We start from the raw sequence: 19652 nt of genomic DNA on the forward strand, positions 1-19652 counted from the left end.
AAATAAAGGGGGGATGCACTACAAAAAATAAAGGGGTGCTATGCCAAAAATAAGGGGGAGCCACACTGCAAAAAATAAAGGGGTTGCACTGCAAAATGGGGGGGGGCTATGCAAAAAATAAAGGGGGGGCTGCACTGCAAAAAACGGGGTGCTAAGCCAAAAATAAAGGGGAGCCACACTGCAAAAAATAAAAGGGTTGCACTGCAAAATGAGGGGGGCTATGCAAAAAATAAAGGGGGGGGCTGCACTGCAAAAAAATAAAGGGGTGTTATGCCAAAAATAAAGGGGGGCTGCACTGCAAAATGAAGGTGGTATGCCAAAAATAAAGGGGGGACACACTACAAAAAATAAAGGGGTGCTATGCCAAAAATAAGGGGGAGCCACACTGCAAAAAATAAAGGGGTTGCACTGCAAAATGAGGGAGGGCTATGCAAAAAATAAAAGGGGGGGCTGCACTGTAAAAAACGGGGTGCTATGCCAACAATAAAGGGGTTACATTGCAAAAAATAAAGGGGGGGGCTGCAATGCAAGGGCAAGGTCCCGCGGGCAGCCAGCACCCCATCTGCACCCAGGCTGCCGGCTCACGGCACGGCTGTGGCCGAGGGAAACGCTCCGAGGGGCTTCTCCCAGCGCCGGGGGGGCTCCTTGCTGGGCATCGCAGCCCCCTCGCTGGCCAAAAAATGGGGGCCGTAAGGATCTCCCCCATCCTGCGACACCAACCAGTCTTTACCCCCTCCCCTCCCCGGCGAAAGAAAATCCAACTCGCTGCGATCGGCAAGAACAAGTGAAAAACGAATTGAGGTGAAGGCGGACGAGGGCCCTGCGCTGCCCGGCCGTTGGGGAGCCTATAGCTCCGTTTATCTGTAACGGCTCCAAAGTTCAGAGCTATAGGCAACCCCGAGCGGGGTTGGCAGCGCTGGCAGCAACAGCAAGCGAGGAAGGAGGTCACCGAATCCTCCCGGCTGCCAAAAATACTTCCCTTCACCGAAACGGGGAGGCCACGTCGCCCCGAGAACCGCGCGAAAGCAACTCCCGCCGTCGGGGCGGGGGCGGATTTGGCTGCGAGTCATCCCCCTTGGCCCCCACCGGCTTTTTTGCGGAGCTCTTTTAATTAAGACGGGGGTGAAGAAAATGCTCGTTGCGAATATTACCCTGCGTGCAGAAGTTAACCGACTCGCGTGCTGCACCCCGTCCCTGCTCGAAAGGTGGCTCTGCAACGTGGAGCTAAACGTTTTTCCAACCCGGAGGGTCTTGTTTTCCACCAAAATCTGCCTCGGCACGGATAAAAACACCTATTTCTATGCCCGAAAAGGAAAATGCCCAACCGATTACCGCCGCAAGGTTCAGAGCAGTTTGAGGTCAGGATAAAACTGAACATGCACCCAGGGCTGCGAGTGCTTTTTTTTTTTTAAGCCAGTTAGCTGCTTTCACCACAGACAGCAGACCGATAATTCAGTATTTTCCTTGGCCAAAGCCTCCTGACGGCGCTTTTCTATTGACGTTTTATTTGTCGGGGCGAGCGACGCTCAACTTTCCTGCCTTTGCCACCCAGTCCAGCCCAGACCCTGCCCGGGGCCGCTGTAACCTTCTGGCAACGAGTCCACCTCGACAAGTGGTCAAAATCATCGAGCTATAGGTGGCTTAACAAACATGCAAATCTCTTGATTTAATCAGACCTCTGACGCACATCGACTCGAGCCTCGGCAGACCCGAGTCTTATCCCCAACTCTACCGCTGCCGGGTGGCTGCGAGCCCATCCCTTCGTGGCCCCGTGCCTCGGTTTCCCCAGTGATGACGGGCGTTACGTTGCTCCGCCAAACTGAGATCTACTGATTAATTAAAAAAAAAAACCAAACCCAACCAACAACTCTTTATACGCAAACCATCTATTATTTAAAACGTGATGGAGCCACGCGCGCACGAGAAAATGCACTGCCAACGCGCTCCACCAGCACTTCCCACCGCACGTTTCTTCTCTGTGGAAATGGGCTCAGCTCTCTTAACTGGTCAGAAGCCCAAAGAGCAGTCGCTACGTCTCTACACCTTCAACGGGCTCTACAGGCATCCATTTCGGAGAGGAAGAAACCCAAACCACACATCAAACGGCTTTTTGATGCCGAATTCTCCCCTCTCCAATCGAGCGTGCTTGCTGGGACAGCATCGCCAACCGGTCTTCTCCTCCCTCCCTGCTAGGGTGGCACCTCCAAGGGACACGAGAAAACCACGCCGGCTCCCAGGTCCTTCGAAGAAACCTCACGCGGGGTCACTGCTGTCACACGGCCATCTTGCAGGCAGGCTGGCCGGGAGGGACATCCACGGATTGCAAACAAAGCCATCGACTCTGTTGACAGAAGAGAGACGGTTGCAATGAGTGCTTGAAGAGCTCCGTTTACACGACAGCCAGCTGGAAGAGGAGCACAAAGCCCGGCCGGTAACGCAAAACGAAGCTCTGGACCATCCCCGATACTTTTCAAACGCTTTGAGGGGGGGGAAACTGTTCCCGGTTGCAACATGCGACCGCACTTGGGCGATGCCGCTGTCACCGGATCCCTCCAACTCGTTCGAAGGTTTTAAAGAACACAGACCCAGGCTAGAGAGCAGAGCAAGCATAACCTTCCTCTCAGCAGGACAAAGGGGCCTCGATGAAGGACCGGTCTTACGTGGCAGCAACCAACGCCGTCCTTGTCACTGCTAAAGGGACACACGTTCGCCAGCCCTGCCACCGGTGACAACACGATGAGCATCCAGTGGGCGAGACACGGACACGCATCCCCGCTTGCTGCCCTTCCCAGAGGGGTGAACAGCCGAGGAAGAGGAGACTTCAGCTGCTCTCCGTCGCCCGATGGCCCTCAGCCTTTGGGACACGCAAGGGCAGGACCTGGTGCACCGCACGGCGCAATTTAAATTAGTCATGGCCGCGCGGTGGGTGTAGCCGAGAACCCAGCTATCTCCGGGCATCTCGGCCAACCCCACAGTTAAAACATTTGGACGTTTGTTATCGGCACTCGGAGAGGATTAAAATGCCAGGCCGTGTATTAATGAGGGAGCAGGTTATAAACCCATCGCAGCTTGAGCACCGCATTCATGTCAAGAAAAGCAAAGTAAGAACAGGACAGATCAAAAGAGAGCCATTAAAGGCGTGAGAAAATGGTGCTGCCATATAAGGAGCTAATAAAGTTAGCAGCTCTCCAGTTTGGAAGGGAAAAAAAAAAGAAAAAGGGGCAGGAGAATCAGAAAACATCCTTGGGGTCCACACAAACAGCCCGAGACAGCCTCACTTCGAGGAGGAAACTTCAATAAATAGAAGCGAGCAGATAATGCTTGAAAAGGCAAGTTCGTACATTTTTAATGCAGCGTCTTACCCAAGTGGTGGAGCTCGCTGCCACGTGTCGCCGGGACTGCTTTCCAAACATTTAAAAAAAGCAAAGATTAGATACCAAACAAGGACAGCAACCAGAGCTATATTTGTGAAGACCGTAACTTCCTATCCTTGGTTCTGGCTTAGCAATAGCTGCGCGTTCTGTGCTCGCAGCAGCGCAGCCGGAGGTGGGGAAGGGAGGCATGATACCTCTCCCCGTAGTTGGGGACACCGGCCAGCTACGTTGACCGGGGACTTGCATGGATTAGAGCTGTCGCATTAGCAGCACGCAGTGATTATCCCCACCAGCGTCCAGTACGCATCCAGCTTGCTTTGCTTTTTACAGAAAAACAGTAGGTTACCCAGACAAAAGCCCTCAGACATCACCAGAAACACTCGCAGCGTTTCTTTGTTCGAGCCAGCCCGCTCCAGCCACCATCTTGTCATTATAAAATGTATTTACGTGCCTTTCCTGCTCATTGACTATATTGATTAAAATGACAGTATGGCAGCCGAATATCAAATTGCCAGCTAGGCTTTTATCTCATTTTTAAGCCAGCCTGAATTACTGGCCTAATTTTATTGCTTACCCATTACATTTTACGCAATGGATAATTTTCTCCAAGAAGGAATTGGTGCTGTTTGATATTTAGGCTCATTTGTTGCCAAGACAGGGGATATTGGCTTACATGCTGGTAACGCTTTGAATGCGAAGCCTGGTTCGGGATCCTAAGCAACACAAAGTATAGGATTTGTATTAATAAAACTATTGATTTCAGTTCTTTCCTCTTTGAGGGTTAGCGCTCCAAATCTTCACGACGAGATGACGCTGTCCAGAAAACTCCCTTCACGTTTTTGAAAGCCAGTATTTAGTAATTTATTTTCTAATGCTCTTCCCCACCAGACTTCATGGTGGTGTTCTTATCCACACAGTACCAGGGATGGGAGCTGCCACAAAATACTGGCACTGTAGCCGGTGGGTTAGCACACGTTACCTTCTGCAGCACAGTAAACACAGCTCAGGAGCCCCCTGGAATTCGGTTTACACTGAACCCATTTATATATACACAAAAGCACACTTCTGTTTTCAAAATACGTTGCGATACAAAAACAGATGTTTCTTCAGCAGCAGAGTACGGCGCGATCGCTGAGCCACGCAACCAAAACACCATGTGCCGTCACAGGACTGCAAAAGAGCTTACTCTTGCTTACGGTGTAGTAGATCTATTAGAATTAATACCTATTTTTTTGCCTGTTGTTGGGAAAAATTAGAAATATCACAGTGCCGGCTTCTGCCCTGCTTCCCCTTGCCCCCCAACTTCTGTGCGACCACGTGCCGAAGAGCTGTGTACTTGCTCACCTCACAAGGGGTTTTCCCAAACACAAGGCATTTAATCAGCTAGACAGAGAGGACTTTGGTCTTCCAGGCTGCAAAATATTACATTTTAGGGGAAAAACAAAGAAAACAAAACCAAAAAAAGCCAGCCCCATGTGATTTGATATGCGAACATGACAACTGCAAAGGATATAAATCCCCTAGGACTGGACAGATCACCGTATCCCGTACTTTGCCATTTTTAACACCAAATTGTTGTATTACCTTTACATAAAGGCCCCGCGTGCAATGCCCAGGAAAAATCACAGAAATTACGTACGTTGGAGATGTTGCAGGGCAAGGTTTTAACACAAAACCCACAGTCCAAACCTGTGAGTTAAAGGCTGCTCTTCCCCACATTCCCCATGGGATTGGTCGGCACACGCAGCACAAAATAAATACCAAGCCAGCCACCATCAGAGCTTTGGCTTCATCAAACACCATTGGGATACCAAAGCAACTCGATGGCGTTTTAAACGGAGCGGACTGAATGCGCGTTTGCGTGGTTATCGCTCTTTCCCTTCAGAGGAAAGCACAAAAGAAAAATATTGCGCATCAAGACCTGCTGCGCTCGAAAACCCCTCCAGCAATACGGCGCAGGGGAAGAGTTTCTTGGCTAGCTTTGGCTTTCGTTTTACCTCTGCAAATCTCACAATGCAGCTTTTTCACTCTTCGGGATAATAAGAAAGCTTGAAAGACTCTGGTTTCCCCCCTTATGGAGGAGGAGCGGAGGTTTCTGTCGCTCGCTTACTTTTTGGCACCGGAAATTCAGGTTTTGTTTAGTTTGGAAATCTCATGGATGTAGTTCTAATAACTCTTCAGTCCAAAGCAGAGGGTGGTAAAAGTTCAGCGCTCACAAGGTAATTCTCACTCGTTTGTCCTGAACTGCCAAAGAAAAGTAATTCCGAGTCCCACAGGGTGTGCCAACCTGAAAAACGTGGAAACATCCCAAACAGCCAGCTTCTTCGTCCACCGTACCTCCATGCCAGCAACGGCCTCTGATGAGCACGAGGCGTATCTCCAAACCACCACATCCCTAATGAGAGAATAAAATTAATATCCCTGTCCACGCTGGTTTATTTCAAGTACAGACGAGGCTTTAGGCGCAGGAGCTATCGACAATTTTCACGTACACCACACACCGACTTTCCCCAGCTCTCCACCGCAGGGAGCACGGTATGAAATCTGGCCCGGACACCTCATACTTGCCCGCCGCTATATTTTTTTGCCAGAAAAGCATAAAGTCATAGCTGCGCTACAAATCACTGCAGCAACCAGACCGCCTCACCGGCGGTGAAATCACTGCATTTCTCATAAGGTGTTGCTCCGGCTTAGCAGGGCCTCTCCGCTGGTCAGCCAGAAGCATTCATGCAACACCGATGCCAATATGCTCATTAAGGGAGGCTAACGAGAAGGCGCCGATACCTAACACTCCTTGCGCACTAACGATTGCCGGGACTCTGCGCCTTGAAGTCGTGTGTGACCTAGGAGAGACCAGCACCAGGTGCTTTTTATTACCTTTCGCAACACAACAAAAGAAATTGCACCCAGTAAGGAAGCATTTTCCTTCTTCCTGGTGAGCGAGCACGACTTTGAGGAATCGAGTAATAAAACAGCGGCATCTCGCAGGAGCAAGTTCACAGAAAACAAACAAACAAACTAGTTCAAGGGGACCCTGATCTTCACCAACACAATTCAGCACGTTGCAACGCTCCCTCCGACGTCAGCCCGTTGCCTTTGCCCGAGTAAAATTCAGAGTAATATACTATCGCATGTAGGTCTGTTCGCTTGTAGGGAAAGGGGCCCCACAGTTTTACTCCCTGGAGGCAACCGTTCTCCCCACTCCTTTTGTGTGTATTTTTTTTTTTTTTTTTAAAATGTGCCACACATCAGCACAATGCTGACAACTGCATTGTATGTTTTCTGCCTATGCAGCAGTTCAAGAGCACACAACTCTGGAAGGTTTTTTGAAAGGGGAAAGGGGGAGGGAGCTGTCCTTTGCTATACTGTTTTAATTGCACGGCTTGCTCTTCTACGTGACCACAAGGAAGGGAAAAAACCACTAAGGTTTAAAAACAGTGCCATTTTTAGCATCCAAAAGGGTCCAACTCAGTCTTCTCACAAGATACAGTGGAGCTTAGAGTAAAAGCTACCACAGGCAAGAAAAGAAAATATAAATCACCAGGGTTTCTTCTCTGGAGTTGGAAGTGACCCCAGAAGCTAGCTCATCTGTCCTTGCTTACAGTTGTTAATGGTCTCTACGGTTCCACACCTGCCAATGCAGAGATACCAGCACTGAAAAAGGAAAATGGAAGGAAGGGTATGAAAAGCTGGACTGTCAGTTTTTCCACCTGCCAGCAGCACCTCGACGGAGCCTCGGTGACACCGCTCCAAAGAGCGGCGACCAGAGCACGTCACCAGCCTTCGCAAATAAAGCTAATAGTTAATATCTCACACACACATGTGTTGCACAGATAGGACTGGCAAACACAGCCTCCTTTAAAAATAAGGATGACTAATCCACAGCAGTTTTATTTATTTTTTTTAAAAGGCCACAAGGCAGAGCTTTTTCCAGAAGCACCAGCCTTTGCTTTTGTGAAATAGTAAGCGGTGGGAAGGGGAAGCCCTGGGACCTACTCACGCTATCCAGACAGAAGTAACCACAGAAACACTGTGGGTTTCTGTGGCCCATGTACAACACACGCTTACAGAACCAGAGCGCTGTGCCTTGCGCTCCTTGGCAAGGCCAGATCCGGCTGCCCAGACGGCTCTTACATCGCTGCGTGTTTACAATACTTACAAAGAAGGTATCTGCTGTGGAGAGGGGTTACACAAACAATCCTGTATTTCCCTGGGAAGAAAAAAAAAAAAAAACAAAAAAACACAAAAAGGAGAAAAATAAGGCATAAGACAGCTTTCACCCATAATATTGCAACATCCCCCTGCGCTACCTGGGTCAGGGAAGGGATGCACTGGAAAAAAGCGGCGTGCAGGGTTCTGTAATCGAAGCGGAGCATCTGCATTAGCTCGATGGACCCAGTCCCCCAAGCAAGGTCATTCTGGCTCGCAGGGATGACATTAGCGCTAGCAAACCTGCTTTAATGCAAAGCTGTGATCAAACCACAGCAGAGCCAGCACTAAAGGAGGTCACTTGGGGACTACAAAAAGGTAATGAATTAAAAAAAAAAAAAAAAAAAAAAAAAAAAAAATCTATAAGCAGATGTTTACTGACAAGCAGGCAAGTCCACAGCTTCGCTCTGGCAAGCTGCATGGTCGTCTGCACGGAGCAGGCGGAGAAATAACAGCCCAGTTCCCAGGACGCAGCAAAATACTCTGCATCTACAGAGAACACTGAACAGATTTAGGTTACAGCTTTTAGCCAGCCCCACTTACCAACCTCCCCCCCTCCCAGCTTTGCAGCCCTAAAACCCACCAAATTTGTCATCTTTTTAAGCACTCAGAAATGGAGATTTGCCACCAACGTGATTTTTGGTGGTGGCACCATTAAAATACTTACCCACCTCACAGACAAGGGCTGTGAAATCTTAAATTTGTGAGTGTTTGCAAATGATTTTGAAAGCCTTCCAAGGAAGGTGCTGTAGGATTGTAAATCCTTCCCATTATTAATAAAATGGAGCTATTGTTCCAGCTTTAATCAAGACTTGTCTCCAGCTGGGCAATTTTAAAACGCAATTCAAAACACACACACACAAAAAAACGATCATGAGGAAGCTTCAATCCAAGGCTACCAAGGAAAAAAAAAAAAAAATCACTGAAAGAGCAAGCTGTTCTTTTAAGAGGAGGGGGAAAGAAAATAAAAAATAACAACCCTGCTATTTAAAATGAATTCCAAGCAGGAGCATGTTGGGGCGGGGGGGGAAGCCTCCCTCCCACTGCCTGGGAAAGGTCACTTCTGCCATCCGTACCCTCGCTACGCCAGACCAAGGCTGCGGCAGGGCGTGCGAGCGAGCAACCCCATTGCTGCGAGCCCAGCCTCATCCATCTCCAACAGGAGACATCTCTGCTTTTAATTTACTTAGCAAAGGGGGAGGAAAAAAAAAGATTAAAAAAAAAAAACAAAAAAAACACCAAAAAACCCTTGCAAACACCTCCCAGCACCCTTTTCAAGGATGGGGAAATGTAGCAAGGGGGAGAGGCTTGGAAAAAGGCTGCCAGCCGGGGAAGGGAGGCAGGGAGAGGTGGTGCATCCTCTGCATCCTCCTCCTCCTCCTCCTCCCCCGGCGGCAGGGACCACGCCTGCCCGGCGCTGCGGCAAAGGCTCCGCAGTGGGTGCTCCCCTCCCCCGTAGAAACTTCTGGAATAAGCAGCCAAGCTGGAGAGAGGAGAGAAACCTTTATACCCGCAGAGGGAGGGGGAAAAAGGGGAAAAAAAAAAAAAAAGAGCGAGCGAGCTAGCAATAGAGCACATAATAAAAGGGAGAGGATTGCACAAGGATGGGGTGCGTGCAGGGAAAAAAAAAAAAGATATATATAAAAATTAAGCCCATGAGTGGCTTTGGCAGTTGCGGCTCGGCGGGGTTTTGCAGCTTGCTTGGCTTTAAATAAAACGCCCCAACACAAAGCACAACCAAAAAAAAAAAAAAAAAATGGTGGTGTTTGGAGCGCTAGATGGTGGGATAAAGGAGCTGATCCCTCCTCCCGGATCTACAGCAAAGCCCTGCCATCTCAGTTGAACTAATTTGTCCTCTCTTTTTGTGGCAATGAATTGTCTGATCCGGACTATTTAATTGCATTCGCAGCGTCAGTTACTGGGGTTTGTTTTTGTGTGCCTTTTTTTTTTTTTCTTCTTTTTGGTTCTCTTTTATTGTTGTTTTTCTGGGTGGTTTTTTTTCCTAATTTAAAAAAAATCCTCCCCAAATCTCCCAAGGAAAATCTACATCTCTGTGGAACAAATAAAACATTCAGGCACAAACTTCCACCATGGACTGTAAAAAAGAGATGGGTTGCTTTTTGTTCTTTTTCTTTTTTTGATGGCATTTTTTTCTTCTGCTTTTAGGATGTATTGTAGTAGAAAGCCAATGGAGGAAAACAAAGGTAATATATATATATAAAATCAAACATATATACGGGCCAAAATTACAGTGATTATATATAATTAAATCATAGTGGTTTAGGTGTGTGGGTTTGTTTTATATTCTGTAATCAGTCCCTGGAAAAAGGAGACACATATATATATATATATATAAATATGTAGTAAATATATAGAAATATTTCTATATAAGTAGAAATAAAAGAGCATCTATATGGGCCTAAATCTGTAATTCCAGGAAAAAAAGAGCAGTATTTTAGGCATGTGGTTTTTAACAAAGAAAGGGCAATATTATAATGTAGCCTGTAACACCACTGTGGTGCAGAAAAAAGGTAAGGCAACATTAAAAAAATATTTAAAAAAAAAAAGCATACGTGGTACCTTGGCTGCAGCCTCCAACAACGAGCGTCTGGATGTTACGTTGGTTATTGTTTGTTTTTTTTTTAATGGTATTAACACATCTGATCACACCAAGTATATGCTTTTAATTAACCGAATCGTGGGCAGGTTGTCGTGGGGAGCAAGGCGAGCGGCGACAGCTTCTTCCCCGCACCACTTGGGCTCGGAAGATCCATCAATCCTCGGGTGTTTTGGGGTTTTTTGGTGTTTTTTTTGTTTTAAGCGCCTTTTGGGTATTTTCCATGCCGTGAGCAGAGCTGGAGGTGGTGGCTTCAACCCCTGCGAAGGAGAAAAGCGGTGGAAGAATTAGGCATAAAACTACACACCTTGGGGTGTGTGTGGTGAGGATGGGGGGGGGTGCGTGTGGAAAGAGCAATTCTGGGCCAAAAATCTTCACGCTATGAGGAAAAAAAAAAACCATTTCAGGGGTCGGTGCCGGCGAGCTGCGCCGTGAGGGGAATGAGGGGACGATGGTGCCGGAGGCGGGAGGGGAGCCTGAGGCGGCGGGGGTGGGGGGGAGGCCGAGGCCTCCGCCACCCTCGCGGCCGAGTGGAAATGCTCATTTCTGGGCATTTTCGCATCCTTCTGCAAAGGCGGCGGGGAGAAAAGCGAGGGGAGGGGTGGGGGGAGGTCAGGTTTCACCCGCAGCGCTTTCGCTGCCCGCCTGGAGGGGATACGCACATCAGGAGGAGCCCCTCCGCGTGCTCCTGGCACGGCTGAAGCCCACGCTCGCCGCCCCGGCCCCCGCAGACCGCGCATCCGTCCGTCTGTCCGTCCTTCCCCCCGCTGCCCGCCCGGCGCCATTTTGTCGCCTCGGCGCCGCTCGCCGTGGCCCCGCCGGGCGGCCATTTTGTGAAGCGAGCGGCTGGCGGGGGGGGGGGGGGGGCAGCTCCTGCCTTACTGCGGGCGAGGCGGCGCTGTGGAGCCGGAGGGGCCGGGCCGTGAGGGGCAGCCCCCGGCCTCCTCCCCCTTTTGTCAGGCAAATACCCTGCCTTTTCTTGCTTATTTCTCTTTTTCTTTCGAAAACGTGGTCCCCTTAAAACGCCGGGTGGTGGCCTACCGCCTCAGCAAGATTCAGCCTCGGACGAAGCAATCCGATAAAGGAGATTAAAGTACATGCCCCCCGGCTGGGCTGTGAGGGAAAGTTTAGCCGCACGGAGAATTAAGGGATATATTTATTTTTAGGAGCTATTCCCCCCCTCCTTTTCCTCCCTCCAGCTTTTTTCCCAGTGATAAATCACCGAGGTCAATAAGCCGCCTTGACAAACGGGATAACCTCTGCGAGAAATACCTCTTTTTTTTTTTTTTTTTTTAAATAAAACCCCTCACCTGTGGGCTCTAATGGACACGCCAGCAAAATAGAGATGTGACATAAACTGCTTGAAGCCAGGTCTGGGCGAAAATTGTTAATTTTCGGGAAATAGGGCTGCGGGATGCTGTAATCGCTGCTGATACGATGAAGGAAAGCTGGGATATAAAATGTCAAAGCCCCGCTTGCAGGCGTGTGCCGTGCATCTATTTTCAAAAATAGGATGGGCTGGGGTTTGGGGGTTTTTTTTGCCTTTTTCTTTTTTTAAATAACCTAGGGTATCACTTGCAGCCTGGCAACACGTGTAACCAGCTAGATCAATTTTGCCTGGCATTATGGAAAACACGGTGTGCTTTAAAAATACCCAGCGCCACGATGTGTTTCAGTTTTGCGGGGAAAATGGGATAAAAAGGAGAATATTGCATCATGTTTTTTTTATACATCCCGCCTGTGCTGCATAATGAAGCTGGAGAAACGCAGGGCTTGGGCTGCTCCCAGAGTAATCCCTGCAGGTTTTGCCCCGCCTCTGCCTTAGCCAGCAGGATCAGACCACTTTTCATTTAAGAAATGTTAGTTTTTTTAAGGTTGTGTCGAAGACGGGAAAGTGCAGAAAACGGGCCCAAATGCTCTGCGGGGAAGGACAACGCTGCAGCAAGCCAGCTGGGATATGGTTGCAATTAACCTGAGTCGATGAAAGGAAGAACCCAGTTTTCCTCCAGCTCTCTCCATCCCATTTGAAAATAAAAAAAACCCCCAAAACATCATCAGCACTAAGCACCCAACCTTCCTCCCAGCGCCTTTTCCAGCCAGCAAAGCCCCGGCGGCTGCTTCGGCCTCAGTTTCCCCTCCTGCAGCGTTTCCCTCTCCGCAGCTGGCTCCTTGGAGGCGGTGATGGCAGAGCGAAGGCACGCGAGGAATCCGGCTCATCTCTCCCTCTCTGCTTTTTGCATTTCTCACGGCGGACTCGGAGGGGGGATGCCGAGGAAAGGCGCTTTCCAGCCCGTTTCCCTTTACGGGCTCGCTTTCCTCACGCCGCGCCAAAATCTTCGGCTTGCAAACAAAACCTGCAAAAAGGCCTTCTTTGTTACAAGGCGACACTTTGACCGCTTAATTTACAAGCTCTTTTGGGGAAAAAAAAAAAAAAAAAAAAATCAGGCAGTCCTTCGAGTTGCAAGAAAGATAACCTTTAGGGTTTTTTATGGGATACACCGTTGTATTCCTGGGAGCAAATTGGGCTCGCAGCGGGGTACGGTATCAGATACCTTCGCTGGGAAAGCCCGGGGAAATTTTATCCCCGGGCCGCACCCAGCCTGAAGTGAAGAAATATTTGCATTTGCTTCTCCTTGGAGGGCAGCCAGGTCCCTCCCTGCTCTCCTTGGCCTGCCAAGAGGGATTGCAAGAAAAGACGGGCTTATTGCAGCAGCCGAGGGAAGGGCAGGGCCCGGCCGGTGCGATTTGGAGGCGTACGATCTTCTTTGCCCTTTTGCACTGCCGCTGGAATAAGACAAGAAGGACCTCGAGCGGGTTTTATGCTTGGGTTTTCTTGGGGGGCAGAGGGGGGGGCCCTGCAAGGCTTTTGGGGGCTCCCAGCGCAGAGCAGGAGCTTCATATTGCTCCATGCATGCTTTGTATTTGTTTCGTTTTTGTTAGCAGACCTGGGCGCTTGCAAAAGCGCTTGCAACGGGGCCAGGAGCCCAAGGACGGGCTGAGCCATCGGAGCCAATGTGGGCTTGCTCGGCGGCAGCAGGATGGGACCCATCTCCTGCAGCCTCACCCCTGCAAAATCTCCTCCACGCGGCTTGGCCGGCGCTGGAAATTCCTCGAGATCTTCCTAGGGGAAAACACGAAGCCGCGCTTTTCAGGCATAGCGACACTCCCCGCGCCTCGGCTCGTAATGCTTCTCCCCTTATCCGAGAAGAAAATGGCTTAAATCAGTCTTTTATCCTCTTACCTCCGTGTCCATCCATCCCTGTCCCTTGTCATCCTCCGCTCCTGGAAAAAATATGCTAAATCTGATCACTTCTGCATCCCTTCGCCCTGCCGCCAATCCCTCCAGCTGCGCCTTGCCCTTCTCCTCGCCCTCCAGCATCTTCTCCAAGGCTTCACATCGATAAAAACCTTTCCCTGCCTACCTCCGGCCAAAAATCACCGCAGTCCCGGTGCTAACAGCCCATCCCGGCTTGCTCTGCGGGGGGAATACCCGACCCCTTCCCACCGTTAGCTCTGCGGAGGGGTAGCGTAGCTTGCTGAGCACCCAAGGGTGCTGCGCAGAGGGTTTAAGCCAGCGTGCAATGCAATAACGCATCCAAAACACCGCTCGGCGTCGGCGTTTCCATCCTCCCTGAAAACCTCGCTTGGAAAAATACCTGTATTGCAAAAAAAAACCCCAAAACCCGAGCAACCCTTTGCTCTCTGGGGCTTCCCTTCTCCGCTCCCTTCGGCCACCCACGTCTTTTTACTTTTTTAGCGTCATTTTGGTGCCTGGTTTTCCCCACAGGGTGAGAGGCTTTGGAAAGCAAGAGCTGACTTTGAGCACGGGAATTCCCCAACGTGGGACACGGGGGTCCCCACCCAGCCGGACCCAAAGCTGCCTACTTACGTGACCGGGACAGACCACAGCTTTACATTAACATCCTATTTATAAATAAGTTTATAGCGAGTTATGACCTGATTGATGGGCTGTAGACGCACATTAACGAACGTTGAGTAATAGGCTTTGTAGATGGGGAGAGTCGGCAGGAAATAGTTGCGGGGTTGGTGTGATGAATCAACCAGCCCGCCAGACTCCAGTGCATACATTAACCATACATTAACCCTTTCATTCATAAATACAGCACGCGCTGGAGAGACATTATACAACATGACCTAGAAGCGTATGGCTGCTGGTTTGGTGGTGTTTTGGTTTTGGTTTTTTTTTTTTTAGCAGCTCCCTTTTTTCATCAGGAAAGCATTAAACATCATCTCAGACGCTCTTGCTATTTTCTGCTCTCGATTTGCGGCTTTTTAAGCACTTTTGGTTAAAAAGAAAACCCCTCTTTCTCCAGCTGGTGTGCAACGCCCTCGCGAACAAAACCGCTAAGCACCGGTGACATCGGTTGCACAGATGTCGGGCGTGCAGAGAAATGGTCTGATTTCTGCTGGTTTGGGGTTTGGACCGAGAGAAGATCAAAAAGCTTCCGATGGTGGAGAGATATTATCTTGGATAATGTGGAAAAACGGGGCTGTCGCTCTTTCCTGGCATCCCGGTGCTGTCGGATAGAGGAGAGAGAGCATTTAGCTGGAGTTTTTCTGCCTGATGGAGGAATTTGTGCTCCGGCTGCCCTCTGCCGGCTCCGGGACTTGGTTTGAGATGGAGCCCAGACGGTGCAGGCTGTCAGCAAAAAAAAAAAAAACAACAAAATACCCAAGAAAAACCCAAACCACCACCAAACATCCTTTCATCAACACCACAGCACAGCGCAAAATCCCAAGTCCGGCCCCAAAAAACGACCCTCCGCTCTCCCCCGGGCGACAGCGGCATCTGCCAAATCGCTGCACCCCAAAATCAGCCGTGTTATCGCCCTGAGCGACCCGACTCTCGCCACGCCTACAAAACCTAAAAAGTGGCTTTTTTTTTTTTTCTTATTTTTAAACTTGCATTTTATGGGTTTGGAATGCAGGGTGGATGAAAGAAACGAAGGTTTTTAAACTCGGGGTTTTATTTAACTGCGAGTAACTAAATCAGTGCCCGCTCTCTGTGTCACCGCAGAGAGAAATGTTTAAAGTGAAACCCCAAGGAAGCTTGAGAAGAAAGAAAAAACACCCAAGAAAACCAAACCGGCCTCAGAAAAAGGAGTTTAAAAAAAGAAATAAGTGAACGAAACCTCAGCTCCTCCACCACCGCTGCTCTGCCAGGGCTTTTTACGTTCGTAAAGAGCGCAGAGCCATGCCGGGACACTACATCTGCGCTTCTCCGCCTGGCCAGCCCAGCGGGTCGGGGTCCCGGGTACGTTTTGGTGACGAAAACACCGGTCCTGCAGCTATTTGGGGGTACAGCGGGCACCCAGGACCGGCTGCGGGGTGCATCCCAGTGGGTGCACCCCCTTTTTGGTGTCCGGCGCTGGAAGATGGAGGTCGAGCCGCAAGGTTTTAGCAGGACGACTCGTTTCGCCGGCGGACGTGGCAGGACTTGCAGAGGAGGTGGTCGTCCAGGGGGTAGCACCCGTTCTCCGTTGGCTCCGGTGACAGGGGTGTCCCGCAGCTCTGGGGGCGAGAGGGGAAAGGGAGGCCACCTTTTAGGGCGTTGCATCCCGTCTTTCCCGCAAAACCCACCACCACTCGGAAAAAGCAACAAACTACATCAAAAGCGTGAAAAGCTGAAGCTCTCCTGGACAAACGCATCGTCCTTTTCACCTGATTTATTTATTTTTCCCCCTCCCCGTCGCTTGCAAGATAAACTGCTGGCTAAAAAAATAACCCCGGGTGCTGCGAGCCCCACGGCCGTGCTTTGCAAAAGGCTCGGTGCCAAACCCCTTGGCTTTTGGGGGGCCCGTCGGGACCGTACCTCGCAGCGGTAGCAGCTCTCGTGGAAACTGCGTCCCAGGCACTCGATCTTGTAGGTGTCCTTGTCCTCGCAGGGGACGATGGGGTGCTCGCAGGCGCTGCACACCGCGGCGTATTTCCTGATGGGAGCAACAAGGAACGGCGTGAGCCCTGTGGGGTGACGGGGATGAGCCGAAACACCCCCCACCCACCCACCCGCAACGTAGGGGATGCTCCCCAACCTGTAAAAGTCGGCCACGCAGTACACCTCGTCCCGCTCGTCCACGGCGAAGCTCTCGGCGCCGATGGCCCGGCCGCAGGCGGCGCAGGAGAAGCAGCCGGGATGGTAGCCCTTGCCCAGGGCACGGACGATGCGTTCCGTGATCAGCCCCCGGCACTTGGCGCATTTCTCCAGCGTGGCCTGGGGTTTGGGGGGGGACACACACACGCCGTGAGATGCCAGCTCCCGCCCCCAAGGGACCGCATCTCCTGCCACCCACCTCGAGGGTGCTGGTTGTCCCCGAGGAAGGACGGGTACCTGGTAGCAGGCGTTGCACATGGGGCGCCCGTCTTTTTGGTAGTAGCGCTGGCCGGCCAGGAGCCGGTGGCAGGTCCTGCAGGTGAAGCAGTCGGCGTGGTACTGCTTCCTCATCGCCTCCACCGTCGGCTCCCGGGGTCCCACTGCTTTGTGGCAGAAGGCGCAGATGTCTGCGGGAAGAAAAGGAGAGGGGTTCGGTGCTGCGTGCCTCAGTTTCCCCAACTGAGGGCAAGCCCGCGCTGTGCAGCTGGGTCCCCCCCTTACCTCTGGAGCCGTCCCTCTCCGGGTACCCATTTGCATCCTGCCACTGCGGCTTGCCTGCTTGCTCCTGGCAAAATTTGGGCGGCCTCAATTCGGCAGGGAAGGCAGAAGGGGCCTGGCGAGTGGGGGAAAGCAAAAGCAAAAGCACGTTACATTTATGCCCCTGCAGGTGGGGAAACTGAGGCACCGGGGCGACCGCACCCCCTCGTCCTCACCTGGAGGGTGGTGGGTGCTGCAAGGTCCAGTTGCTGCAGCGCCGGACCCAGCGCCTCTGCGGACAAGGGCTGGGGCGCTTCGGAGAGGACGAGGATCGGTGGGGATGAAGGCACAGGGGCCGCTGGGCGGGTTTCTGCGGCGAAAGCCAGACACGGCGAGTTTAGGGGGGCAATAATGTCCAATAACGCCCCGTCGCGATAACACCCTGTTGCAATAACGCCCCGACAGCTTTGCAGCGGCGCTCGCCGACCTGCCCCAAAAGCAAACGCCGTCCCGGCCGGAGGGGACGAACAGCGCCGATAAGCGCCTGGCAATGGAGAGCAAACACAGCCCTTCCCTGGCAGCCGGATCCATGCCGGGATGGCTGCAGGGATTTGGGGAATAACCCCCCAAAAAAACCCCACATCCCTCCCCGCCTGCACATGCATCCTTTAGCAAAGCATCTCCGCAGCATCCTCGGTACCGTCATCATCCTCCCGGCACCGCTCACAGCCCCCCGCAGACACCCCCTCACCTCCGTTGGGCAATGTGGGGGGCCGCGGCGGTGGGGTCCAGGGGCGATGGGTGCCCGGGACTTCGGCACCATCCGGCTGCAGCTCCCTTTGGGTTTTCTCCTTGGCGGCCGCCTCCCTCCGCGGTGGCACCAGGGTGATGAAGACCGACGAAGCGATCCTCTTCTCCGCTTTCCCCGGCAGCATCGCCGAAGCCGCGGAGGGGCCGGACCTAGGTTCGATTTTAAGGAAAATAAGATAAAAGAGAGCAAAACCCGCAGGCGCACCGGCAGCTCCGGCAGCCGCGCTGCCCTTCGGCCTTCAACCCGCCTCCCTCCTCGCCCTCCCGGAAAGGGAGAAGGAACGAGCGTCCCCATCCCACGTCACGACAATAAATGATCTCGTGCCTGGGAGGACACAGGATAAAGGGTCCCGGCAAAGCAGCAGCCGAAATCTCCCATTTTTGTTCCTCTGTGGCCAAACCTCACCCTTTTGTAAGCATTTTAACTCCCTTTATTTCCTCTTATCGCCCCCACCTGGGATTAACCTCCCTGTGGGCAGCAGAAAAAAACCCCACCTTTCCTCTTAAAAATGAGATTGCGATAGGATCTGCTTTTGCAAACCCTTTTTTGGGGTGTTCCTAGGTCCCCTGGCTCCCCATTCTCTCCCCACTTACCCCCCATTTCCCCGTTAATCACTTCCAGCTCCTGGCATCCCCCTCCCTTTATTTTTGCAGATGGGGAAACCGAGGCACGCCGCCGCGAATCGCCGCGTCCCCGTCACCGAAACGGCCCCTGAGCATCGCCCGGCGGCGCAGGCAGGATGCGCCCGACCCCGATAAACCTCGCTCGGGAAGGAAAAGGGCTGTTTATTCAGCTTCCCAACGGGAAAAGCAGCCGGGGCGAAGCTTCCCCTTCCCAAATGGGATAGTTGGGGGGGAGGGGGGCAGCGGGGGGGACACAGACCCTGATGCTTTAGCCGGGGCGCCGCGCCAGGGAAGCGGGATTCATCCCCGAGACGAAGCGGTGGCTTGAAAAATACCTGTGTGACGAGTTGCCCGGTCTCATGCCCCGGTGCGGGGCAGCTCCGCTCCCCCAAAACCCCGCTCACGGACGTCGGTGCATCCTTTCGGGGGGGGCGGCCGGTGTCCCCCCCCCGCGGTGGGGGAAAAGCTTCGGGATGTTCACGCCGGTGACTTCAGCCTCTGACTCAAGCAGGGGAAGGGATTAAAAAGGAAAAAACCTCGAGCGGCTTCGCTCCCTCCTTCCCTCCCTCCCCGCCGGCGAAACCCCAAACGGGCTCCGGCGCTGCCAGCCTTCGCCCGGCTGCTCAAATCCTCGCCCGCGGGTGCCGCCGGTTTTCCTCCTCCTTGGCCGAGCTGCAGAAAATAAGGGGGGGGGGGGGGGGGGGGGGGGGGGGGGGAAGTAATAATCATAAAAAACCAACCCGAAAAAGAAAAAAAAAAGAAAAAAAAAATCTCCGGGGCTAATGGGAACCATGTGCTCGTCGCATTCCTCTTTGTGCCGGGGCTGACGGGATCCCGGCGGCCCCATCACGGCACCCCCCCCCGCTTTCCTCCACAAGCCGGGGGCCGTCGGGGTGGTCGAGGCTTGAGGGCTGCATTAATGGGGTTCACACCCCCCCCCCCTTTTTTAATGGGGTGTCGTTTTCCCCCCCCCGCCCCTCACGTAGCTCCATCCTGTTTTGGGATGGCCGAGGCCACGTTGGGAAGGGCCCCCCTGGTTTCCCGCAAGCATCGCCCCAAAATCTCCTGGGGTAGGAGGCCGGGTGGGACCGATGGGGACAGGGCCACTTATGGGGCACCCCCACACGCCCCCCCAAAATTGAGATGGGACGTGGCCCTCCTACAGCTGTCCCCCAACTCTGTCCCCTGCCCTGGGGACGTCTTGGAGAGCTCTTTGAGGATGCCCAAGGGAGAAGGGACGGGGTGGGGGGACAGAGCCCTTGGTGTCCCCTTGTCCCTTCCCCGAGTGGCCCCGCTGTCCCCTTGTCCCTTACCCGGGGGGTGGCCTTGCAGCCCCCCTGCGATCCTCTGTCTCCCACCGGGTAGCCCCGCAGCCCCCCCCGTCCCCTTCCTGGGGGTGCCCTGTCCCCTATGTGGCGGTGAGCCCCAC

At 52.4% G+C, this 19652-nt stretch overlaps 1 protein-coding gene and 1 long non-coding RNA gene across 5 annotated transcripts; both read right to left on the minus strand.

Annotated features, from left to right (window-relative positions):
- Nucleotides 1-1876: 1876 nt before the first annotated feature.
- Nucleotides 1877-10993, minus strand: LOC127024804 (uncharacterized). Of its 3 annotated transcripts, XR_007767601.1 has the most exons (6): nucleotides 10863-10993; nucleotides 10164-10460; nucleotides 7534-7584; nucleotides 4719-5769; nucleotides 3363-3398; nucleotides 1877-2341 (listed from the first exon to the last, which is right to left on the minus strand). It is a non-coding gene; the product is annotated as an uncharacterized LOC127024804 (long non-coding RNA). The 3 variants fall into 3 exon arrangements; XR_007767600.1 differs by having other exon boundaries at nucleotides 3363-5769; XR_007767602.1 differs by lacking the exon at nucleotides 7534-7584 and having other exon boundaries at nucleotides 3363-5769.
- Nucleotides 10994-15142: 4149 nt separating this feature from the next.
- On the minus strand, nucleotides 15143-18693 carry FBLIM1 (filamin binding LIM protein 1). 2 transcript variants are annotated; one of them, XM_050909485.1, is made up of 8 exons: nucleotides 18559-18693; nucleotides 17541-17749; nucleotides 17026-17159; nucleotides 16814-16925; nucleotides 16550-16719; nucleotides 16254-16432; nucleotides 16034-16151; nucleotides 15143-15732 (listed from the first exon to the last, which is right to left on the minus strand). In XM_050909485.1, exons 1-8 carry the CDS (start codon nucleotides 18582-18584, stop codon nucleotides 15619-15621), a joined length of 1062 nt encoding a protein of 353 aa, XP_050765442.1. In that variant the 5' UTR covers nucleotides 18585-18693; the 3' UTR covers nucleotides 15143-15618. The 2 variants fall into 2 exon arrangements, with proteins under 2 accessions (XP_050765442.1, XP_050765441.1); XM_050909484.1 differs by having other exon boundaries at nucleotides 16034-16432.
- Between the last annotated feature and the right edge of the window lie 959 nt (nucleotides 18694-19652).

Source organism: Gymnogyps californianus, chromosome 21 (assembly GCF_018139145.2).
Source record: "Gymnogyps californianus isolate 813 chromosome 21, ASM1813914v2, whole genome shotgun sequence".
NCBI classification, from domain to species: Eukaryota; Metazoa; Chordata; class Aves; order Accipitriformes; family Cathartidae; genus Gymnogyps; species Gymnogyps californianus.